At 33.2% G+C, this 11,097-nt stretch overlaps 1 protein-coding gene across 1 annotated transcript; it reads left to right on the forward strand.

Annotated features, from left to right (window-relative positions):
• Positions 1 to 461: 461 nt before the first annotated feature.
• LOC112689268 (peroxidase-like) lies at positions 462 to 8,709 on the forward strand. The gene is made up of 13 exons (XM_025562898.1): positions 462 to 950; positions 1,036 to 1,183; positions 1,613 to 1,815; positions 1,889 to 2,062; positions 2,904 to 3,082; positions 3,282 to 3,489; positions 4,372 to 4,572; positions 4,725 to 4,872; positions 4,972 to 5,128; positions 6,571 to 6,744; positions 7,679 to 7,877; positions 8,015 to 8,117; positions 8,459 to 8,709. The coding sequence occupies exons 1-13, from the start codon at positions 857 to 859 to the stop codon at positions 8,520 to 8,522; spliced, it is 2,052 nt and encodes a 683-aa protein (XP_025418683.1). The 5' UTR covers positions 462 to 856; the 3' UTR covers positions 8,523 to 8,709.
• Positions 8,710 to 11,097: the final 2,388 nt, after the last annotated feature.

Consider the following 11,097-nt stretch of genomic DNA (forward strand, 5'->3'; position numbering starts at 1 on the left):
TATTATAATTGTTGAGCTGTCATAGTTGTACTAAAAGCTAATAAAAATAAAAAAATAAATGTATAACCTAATGTTTTTCTTCTCTCTAATCAGCCTCTCAGTTTAAAAATGTTGATATTAGTAGGTATTTTAGAGTTTTTTTTTTTTTGTACGTCGAACCATTACGTTTATTAAAACATTATCATATAAACTGTTCACAGTCACTGTAAATGAAAACAAAATAAATTTTTTGCAAAATTACAAATATGATAATAGTTGATATTAGTTTTTCCCGATCAAATGTCTACGACTTGATTAATTTAAGACATTCTATTATGATTTATAAGGAAATTCAAAGCTCCCTCTACATTGTTATACTTATACTATTATTATATAGATTATTTTATATTCGTTAAGCAATGTACCTACATAAATAGGACAAGTGTACGTGCGCGTGTTAGTTTATCTCTGGGCCCTTATGAAATAAATAAATTACGTGTGATATAATTAAAATAACATTAATTGTCATGAGTAAATCGATGTGTTTATCGAACATTTCGAATCGTGTTGAGTTTTAAAAAACTTTAAAGACCCGTGTTCATAACTGTTGGAAATTCAATATAATATTGTAATTTACCTTAAAAAAAAAAAAAAAAATGTCACGCGATAGTATTGTTCACACGAAATTATTTTTTTCTTTGCGTAACTTTAAATTATCAAAACATTACAGAAACATTATGAACACGAATTATACGTTATCGATAAATAACTGCCGGTGAAGTAGGGCCGCGAGTCCTAACATATTAAATGCTCAGACGCGTTTAAGCATTACACCTCAGCCCACGAATCGCGTAGGACCCGTGCGATACCTTTCGACATGGACATGGTTGGGATCTTATTGTTTGCGGTTTTAGTCCTTGGCGGATCGCATGCGTTTTTCGGACAAGACGCTGGAAACGCTCGCAACGAAAGTAAAATAGATTTGGTTTTATGTTTTTTTAATCCCGAAGTCGCGCCAACAACAGACCAATTTCAACAATGAGCGTTACGTTTTAGGTGCACACGTGTCACCGGGAACGCGATGTATTCACGCGGTGAACCCTCCGAAGAAAAACCACGAAGTGCACGTACCATCAACTCAAAACGATGTCGTGACAACCACCAACATCGACGAGAGGGTGGATCCGAATCCGTCGAAAATACCGTGAGCCAGCCCGTATTTTTCATAAAAAATTCGTACTTCACATTTTTTAATGTACAAAGATACAGAGCCTCCCTCTAACGCCTTCCATATGATTATAATTTTTAGTAATAGTTATTTTCTATTATTGTTTTATTATTATTTATAAATTTTTATTGATGAAATTGTACATTATAATTAGGTAACTACCAATCTGTTATTGTTTTTAAACTGAAAATAAGTATACTTTTGTCTGGTATAAATCTGTAAACCATTTACAAATTCTTCAAAGTGTTTTCGAATCCGTAGTGCACACTTCCAGTTTCTGACTACAAACTTTGTGTCGGGGTTCACTAAATAATAGGGACTGCCGTGAGCGCATATGATCCGATACGCATCTCCTCCTTTAAACACGTGTCCCTAGTCGCGATTGCATACGAAATGATTTTCCAGATCGCTGATGGACCCGTCGAGTTCCATCGGGCTTCTACCGCCGTCGACCATCGATCTCGCCGACCAATGTTTTCCCGTGCCTCGATGCGATTCCGCCGCTCGTTTCAGGACCATAGACGGCGGTTGCAATAATTTACGGTTTCCGGTCTGGGGACGAACAAATACAGCACACACGCGGATAGTCCAAGCGCACTACTCGGACGGTATAGTGCACAAATCGATGATTCCGTTTCGTTTTCCCAGCACGTGTAACGGACTGCGCACGACTGTTTATAGGTACCGATCGGCCGAGAAGATCAACATCGGGTCACGAACTTCCCAATTCCAGGCACATACGGACGACCCTGTTCCGAGACTTGGACAGACCCGCGCCTAAACACAGTTTGTACGCGATGCAATTCGGTCAAATCATTGCTCATGACACGGAATTTGCATTGCCCAAAACTTCAAGTGAGCTTTTGCACTAGCGCACGTTACGTTAGCATTATGATTATGGACTTTAACACTATAACTCACAAATTAACATCAATGCCAATGATATTAATTAATTGTTTTAAAATCAAAATTTTTCGAGCGTCATAAACTACAGTTGATATAAAGTCTGAATAACAATAATAATCCTGTTTCGGAAAACTAAACGCTTTTGAAATATTTGATTAGCTATGGTTCGTGTCGTACGTTGTTTAAAATTTAATTGATCATAAAAACACTTGTTAGTTTAACTTATTATAATATATTACATAAAAACCATATGAAAATAAAATTTATGTCTTCGTTGTAAGTAGAAGGATTTAATTTTCAGTTCAGTATTGTTTATGGAAGATCTCGTTATTAAATAAATGTAACAAGTGATTTTATTATTAAAATATGAAACTATTATATTATTTGGTTGCGATTACAATCTTAAACGTTTAAACAAAAAATGTATTGTTCTTCCTATTTTTCAAATTGTAATTACGTATATAATGCTCAAACGGTAAACTAATATTAACCTAAATAATCGATTATTTTAAGTTAAATTTCAAAAAAAAGGCATAAATTACCTAAAAATAAACGATTATCTACACATAAAACACAAATACACAAATATTTGTAATATAATTTTTTGATTTAATAAAATGTTCATGATAAAAAATTAAAATAAATTATACAATGTCGACTATATAAAATTGTACTAAACATCTAAGAAATTGAGTGTTCCGTTACCATATACTTTATTTTATTTTATTTTATTTAACATCATAATTACCAATTTATTGAATTAACTTATTATACGTACATTATGGGAAAGATAACGGCAGTAAGCTTGAGTGTTGCCGTCCGGATGGTACTTCGTTACAAACTCTACCGAAAAATTGTCTACCGATTAAAACACCGAACGATGATCCTGGTTCGAAAAATCGATGTTTCACGGCCCCTCGAACACTCGACACAGCAGATCGAGGTTGTAATATCAAACCAGTCAGACAAGTAAGATAATCAAAAATAATGATACAATCATTTAAATTTTTTTGTAAATCTTTATTTTAATTATTATAGAACTCACTAATAGTACTTTTAATTTGTGTAACAACGATTCTGGCATGTAAATATAAAATACCAAATAACAATAAGCCATTTATATGTGTATATGTGTGTGTGTGTGTGTGTATGTTTTGAATGTTTTTAGATAATCGCAGTTACTAGTTTTCTTGACGCTTCTTTTGTATACGGCTCGGACGAAAACACGGCAAATTCATTACGAACATTTTCTAATGGCAAGCTTAGAAAGCAGGTGGGGCCTAATGGAAAATCATTCTTACCCAATACCAAAAAAGGAGCACGAACTTGCACCGCAGCGATAACGCGTAATGATAACGCAGTGTGCTTCACGTCTGGTAATTAATATGCAAATAAAAGCAATTACTCGTACATTGATGTAGTGTCATTTTATATGACTTCAGTAAAAAAAATAAGTAGCGTACAATAATTTATGCAAACCAATATAAAAAAAGATAAATAAAATACTAGCGAGTAAACTTAAATTTTCAAAACAAATATTAAATTGAAAAAATGGTAGTATTTAAACCTTTTTAGTAAAACTTAATGTAGATATAGGTACCTACCGTGAAATAAAAATTTTATAATATTTATTACGAGAACATAATAACTTCTTTCACTTCTTGCAAATAGTTTCCTCTACACATTTAAATTGAACAAGGTGAGTATGTTAGTTTAGACTAACTTTTTTTTTTACCTCTTACTATTTCGGTTTTGTTTAAACACAACTTGTAGAAAATATAGAAAATATTTTCATCATTAAAGTTTTTACCAAAACTTTTTATAATCTCAATAATTTGTTTTAATTTATCGATTTTAAATTAATTTATATTATTTTTGTATTAAATGATCGAATGCCAGTTCCAAATCTACGAAAGCAATTTAAAGGTACAAATAATGTTAATCATTTACAAATGTTAACTTATACAAATATTATTTAATTGGACCTATCTCGTTAATAATCACGTATGAACTATAATAAAATCATAATTGTTAGTTTTGAATTTATAATAAAAACACACATCTTATTCCACATCGAACATAATAAACAAAAGATTTAAAATGTTTATTGTACCTTTGAACAAGTTTTTTATAGATATTCTGATAAATTATTATTATTTTTTTGATTGATTTATAATTTTGGTTTTTTTCTTCACATTAATTAAAATAATTAGTTTTTAATTTTATTAACCTATTTGTGTAATATATTTTTGTAAAAGGCGATCCATTAAGAGTGAATATTCACCCTGATCAAGTAGTTCAAACGATATCTTTATTAAGACTACATAACTTTTTGTGTGACGAGTTTAAAAAAATAAATCCGTCGTGGAACGATGAGCGCTTATACCAAGAAGCCAGAAGATTGCTTATCGGAATGTATCAGCATATTATATACAACGAATTCGTTCCATTACTTGTAGGTATGTACTATATAATAACCAAAGGAAGAAAAAATTCAGTTGAGATTTTCATTCATCTATGCATATTAGATATTTTCTCCAATGTGATTCCTCTTACACACAATAATAATATAATATAGTTATTTATTAATGAAATATAACAACAATTACAGGAAAAGATTACGCAAGAGTAAATAATTTGTTACCATCAAGTAAAGGCTTTAACAATAATTACGATCAATTTCTAAACCCAACAACCATTACTAGTTTTACCGCTGCTGCTTACAGATCACTCCACAGCTATATACCGGGATTTTTCGAGTAATAATAATGGCTGAGGAAAAAAATATGCCATAGTGAAATTTTAGTAGTAAACATCCTATGTACTGATTGGAACTGATTTCATCGTTTGTTTTGCAGTTTGGTAAACGAAGCCAGAAAAGTTACGTCGAAAATACGATTGAGTGACTTTTACTTTAAAACCGACATAGTACAGCAGAAAGACAATTACGATAGCTTCCTCAGAGGACTGCTCACTCAACATTCACAAGAACAAGATCAATTTTTCACAAAAGAGGTATATATGTGTTTATGGGTGTAATTAAGAAATTGTAAAAGATTATGAAAAAATTAAACATGATTAATCCAACATAACGGATATGCGGATATGCTATATTTCATATTAATTTAATTATTTACCCATTTAGTATTAGTATTTATATTTCTCTTAGCTTGAAGTATATATAAAGTAGAGCAGGAGTCGGCAACCTTTTAAACCACGTGGGCCATATTTTTTTTTTCAAATGTTTATCAAGGGCCACATTAAAAAAATGTTTTCACTTATGATATATACTATTAATTGTATTGCTATTATATTTGATAATTTTACATAGAAATATGAGTGTAAAAAATACGAATATTACTAGAAAAAATTTAATTTATTGATAAATTAAACATAATGGCTTACCTTTGTTTTCGACGAAAAAGTATAAATCAACCCAAGAATTATTAAAAAAACGGTGTTCATCACGAATTTTTTCTTTTTTTAGTCGCCATAATGTTTGTGTTTACTTGTAAAATGAAACCATTAGAAACACAAATAGTCACACGTACGGGCGTAATCGCAGTATAATACTAATTTCTACAAACGTAAAATAACTGTGGCCATAGATTAAATATATTTGATACATATGTATTAAATACATGGATTAAATATGTTTAAAATTTTAATTTTTAAATATATATAAGTATATTTAATTTATCCTATGACAGAGAAGTGCAGCCATCATTATCTTCGACTCCGATTTGATAGTATTAACAATTTTATTGATTAAACTGACTATATAACTATATAGAATAAACATAAACTATTAACGATAATATTAGATTTTATTTATAAAGACAAAAGAATTGAATAGTATTGAAAATTGTATGAAAAATTTTATTGAACAAAAATAAAACACAAAAATTAACCATCTTTGTGCAGGCCATAAAAAATTTCTTCGCGGGCCACAAGAGGCCTTCAGGTGGCGGGTTGCCGACGAATGTAGTAGAGCCTCGATAGTCCGGACCTCGGATAATCCGGTGAAATAGTAAAAACATTGATACTATGTTATCGTTTATTTAATTTAATTATCGTAACACCAAGAACATGATACAAGCATTACCAAAAAACTAATTGCAATAATGTTATTATACTTTGAAGTTTGACCGGTTTTGATAAATTTAACATTTGCAAATTCTATAGTATCATATTTTAAAACTATAAGACATTTATAGGATTGTTTCGTTATTTCCAAATGAATACGATACTATACGATATTTATAATTATTTTTTATTTATTAGAAATAATAATTTACGGCAAACTATCGGTGGGGATAATACTTCATTGCGGAGAAATGTCACGCGAGAACATTTTGTGATACCAGTCACACTAAATACTCTGCAAAAACATTTAAAAATTGAACTTAAATAGCGAATTCGGGCATATACGGAGGTATAATTATTGTCTTATTTAGGTCAGTGAGTTCCTATTCAGAATCCCGAACAAAACGGACGGTCTTGACTTGGTCACATTGGACTTGGAACGTGGCAGAGATTTCGGAGAACCTCCATATAACAAATTCAGACAACTGTGTGGATTGAAAGAGGCCATGTCCTTCAATGACTTGATAGATCAAATCAATAAAAAAGTAAACACAATACATATCGTGCGCGACCCAATATATATATATATATTTTTTTTATTTAATATTAATCCTCAGCAGCAGTGGCCATAAGAGTTTATAAAAAAAAAATGGTATCTAAAGTAAATAAATGTGTACAAAATAGAGAAGAAAAAAATTATACTTTGGTTAATTTCACAATTTTTGAGTTCATTTTGAAAATGTGATGAATTCAACTGTTGAGGTTAATTAATTTTTTGAGTTGTTGAATGAGTAGGAAATATGTTCTGGAAGATTGGCTCTTCTTCTGAAATGTACATACTCAAAGTATTCTGGTAAAATATTTTTAATACTCAGTTGGACTCCACAAGAGTATTGGTCGCAAGGGTCTTCTTCGTTAATTAATAAGCTGAGGCATATTTGAGTATGTTTGATGTGAAATTCTGTTTATTGCTACGTCTATTTTTCATTACATATCCAAGGGATGACGCCAAAATGTTATATTTCTCTTAGTTAAGTAGAGTTTGGTAAATTGAAGGTACCGCATCGCTTTTTGGTATTATTGGAAAGTGAGTGATGATTAGAACAATATATATAAATTTATATTGACAAAAACTAAACGTATAAGATATTTAAGTAGAGAACTAGAAGTTCTAAGATACTCTTTTCAGTTTATATCACAAATATTTTGAAAGATTCAACAATCGTAATATTTTATTACTTAACTAAGCTGAATATGAATTGAGCAAACATATTATTTTGGTTTAAAGTTCATTTCTATTTTTAAGTATTTGCAAAAATACATTAAGGTTGCTTTGGTTTTCAATCGGTTCTGAAGGGGTTTCAAAAACTTTTAAAAATAAACAAACAGCGGTGTGATTAACAAAATTAAATTGGTTACATTTTGAATTTATTTAACCATATTATTAACTAACAAATCTAACTAAAATATATTTTAAAGAATATCGACGCCTTAGCAAAACTGTATGAACACGTGAACGATATTGATTACTACGCAGCCGGTATCTTAGAAAAACCAAAACCCGGCTCCATATTAGGCCACACGTTCCAGTGTATTGTTGGAGAAATGTTTTTTAGATGGAAGTTTGGTGACCGATTTTTCTATGAATTCGGTGGCCAGCCCGGTTCTTTTCGACTAGGTAACGCGGTCTACATTTTATATACTCGTATTTAAAATCACTACGAACCAACATTTATAATGTGTACACATTTGTGAGTTATATGTTTAAATTAAGTTTTTTTTTTTTTTTTTTTAACTATAATTTTATTTGAAAAGATCAACTCAATGAAATTCGAAAAACTACATTAGCACTCATTGTTTGTATGACATCAGATATTCAGTCCATACAGCGGAACGCATTTGACGTGCCTAGTGCTCGGTAAGTAATTTTAAAAATAACTAGTTAGTAAAAATATGATCAAATTTTAAATTTACCTCGACTATACGGCTACAGAAACATCAAATCAATCATCTGATTATGAATCAGTTTAGTTAAAATACGTAGATTGTTGTATGATGAAGTTTTGCCATATATATTGAACACAATTTTTCAAAAATTAAATTTACAAAAAAACAGTACTCTTAAAATTTTAAGTTTGCTACTTAAAATTAGTACTTTAACTTTTTTCGATTACATAATTTATTGTTCTATCTTGATATAGTTGTTACTATAAAGCCATTTTAATAAAAAAAAATCCGACTTATTTTATTTTTTTCCAGAAATCCGTTGGTATCTTGCGACTCCATTCAAAGACTCAATTTGAATGCTTGGAGAGAAGTATAATATAATTGACCGGCATCGTGTTTGAAGAAAATGTGCTACTATTTTTTTATTTACATTTTTCGTATTAGAAATTTAGAAATTAGTGTTCAACATTTTTCGAATTATAGAATAATAGTGATAATTTGCTTTTGTCAAAAAAAATGTACAACATATAAATTAAATTCATTGTCTCAATGAGTGATTTGGAGTGTTTGGAATAATTTTTAAAAGCCAGGGAAAATCATATTTTAATTAAAATCGTTTTTTTTTCTTTTTAAATAAATATTTATTTTTCAAAATAAGTAAATCCATTTTTCTAAATTTTGATCCGTCATATAAGTCCTTTTCTTAATCATATTAATACAACCAATACTCAACATTCTCTTGTCAATCACCAATAATGATTATCATTTTCTACTGTAAGTAAATTAAAATGAATTTTGTCTTTCATATACATAATTAAATTTACATAAATAAAATATATATATTGGTATATTTTACTGTCAGGAAAAAATCACACAAAAATGATAGGTTATTGTGTGTAAAACAAAAATATTTGCATCACGGAGAATTCTATTAATTCCGATGAATATTTATGTAATTTGGCATTTACGTAGCCCAAAATGCAAAAGCAGGATGCGGTGTTAATCAGGATATCTTCTATGTCATCCAAAAATAAAATGAAGAATTGCTCGTACTCATCAACATCTAAAGTCGTAGGTACAATTTCATGGTCCGTATAGTCCTCGAAGTCGTCCTTGTAATCCTCAATGTCCCAGTTATACACGTTTAATATTAAATATTTGACCGGGGGACAATGATCGGTACACGAAAACGAACGACTACGTTTACGGGTGGATAAACTAGTGGAGTTTACGTCATCGTAAATCGTCAGCGAGTTTGCAGTATTCCGTTTCCGAGATGTTCGTCGGACTACTCGACTATTACAAGTCTCGTCGATGATCAAATATTTGATCGGACGGTGGGGAGAGTATGACTTCGATCGACAACGACTACGTTTCTTTGATGCAAGACCGACAGGATTTTCGGAGCTATTACAAATCGATGATCGCCAACGTTCGACCGCCGAATTTTCCGTCCTCGGGCATTTAAAAGGACGGCCCGAAGAACACGACTGTGATCGAGGACGCTTCATGGCGGATGTACGGGTCGATATAACTGATATTACTTCAAAAATGTTTCGTTTCGAAACCGTAAAATCCCGGTTTTCGATTACCCGGCTCTCGTTTTGATGTTCGTATATTCTATACTTCACCGGCCGGATAGGGGAGGAACTAAACGGCGAACGACTACGCTTGAATGTGCACGTCGAATTCTCCCCGTTATTGTTGTAAAAGCTCGAAATCCGCGATGCACGTTTAGTTAGTTGATTGTAACTGGACTCGTGGTGTAGAATCAAATATTTGACCGGCCGGTGTGGAGAGGATGAGTGTGATCGACGACGACGTTTTGATGCACCTGTAGGAATTGACTGTTTATTTCTTTTCGAAATCGAATACCACCCACTTCCGACAACCGGATTTTCTGTTGCCGGGAACATAAAAGGACGGTCAGGTGAACTCACTGTCCACCAACGAGGCGTAAGCATGGTATCCGTGGACGCATCGACCATGGTAGGCTTCCTAGCGGGGGGAGGGGTTTGTATGCCTTCGGAGCTGAAAACGACAGTATTCCTGGCTTTCTTCGTGACAGGGCCCTTGATCTCCTCATTCTTAGTCAGCAGATCGTCAAGTGCTTCGCTCATGGTGGATAAAAGTACCACAAGGTGTGAAGTTGCGGAGCAGGACGCCTGTGCATTTTTCGCTTCACACAAAGCGGTTCTTAGGGTACTCCTTAAAAACAAAAGTGTAGATTCTGTCGGGTCGTTGGGGTTTGTATTAAGAGTTGAGAGAGACGTTTGGCGCTTCCTTTTCTTCCCAACAAACATCGAGGTGCATTGGAACGCCGGACTTGTTGCTGATGAAGCATTGCTCGATTGGCCGGCCGAACTACCGGTTTCCTCTATTTGGACAGTTAGAGGACTGCTGTTTAGTGTTTTCTTTAATGTATCCATAAAGTTCCCACGAGAGTCAAGGGAAAAGGGGGTCCACCGCACCAGAGCCCCGATTGGCGCGGTAAGGCATTCGCCACGTTGGGACCGTAGGACAGACGACTTCCGGGACCAATTAATTAAAACCAGTCCCGGCCACTCTCTGCCAAGTAAGCCCCATTTACGGTCATGAGGGGTTGAGTGGGGGCCAATTTGCTGTTTGCAAGCGGGAGATGCCCAGTCCTGCCGGATCCAACCAACCAAGGTAAGAACCGGGACTGCGGTGGTTTACAGTATCCTTCTGGGCCCGTTTGTGAAGTGCTCACAAGTGGTGCCTACTTTTCCGACCCCGACTAGTTAAAGTAAGAGCCGGTTCGATGTAGCACCGGGGGGTTGGCCCCGGTGAAGCTTGTCCGCGACCGCTTATTCATCCAATCCCGAAGGATTGGCTTATTTCACGGCTACCCTGCATATCTGCAGGGCGTTCCCCTATCCGCAACCTGGGGACGCGCCTGATAGCAGCTCACGCCACAGGAATTTAATATA

This window comes from Sipha flava, unplaced genomic scaffold, assembly GCF_003268045.1.
Source record: "Sipha flava isolate LNK unplaced genomic scaffold, YSA_version1 438_pilon_pilon, whole genome shotgun sequence".
NCBI lineage: Eukaryota > Metazoa > Arthropoda > Insecta > Hemiptera > Aphididae > Sipha > Sipha flava.

What these genes read in the sequence shown, in the direction of transcription:
- LOC112689268 (XM_025562898.1), top strand. Translation starts at nt 857, where the DNA reads ATGGACATGGTTGGGATCTTATTGTTTGCGGTTTTAGTCCTTGGCGGA. An exon ending in CGCAGTGTGCTTCACGTCTG is followed by an intron (nt 3,490 to 4,371) that starts GTAATTAATATG and finishes TTTTTGTAAAAG; the next exon opens with GCGATCCATTAAGAGTGAAT. An exon ending in ATTCGTTCCATTACTTGTAG is followed by an intron (nt 4,573 to 4,724) that starts GTATGTACTATA and finishes CAACAATTACAG; the next exon opens with GAAAAGATTACGCAAGAGTA.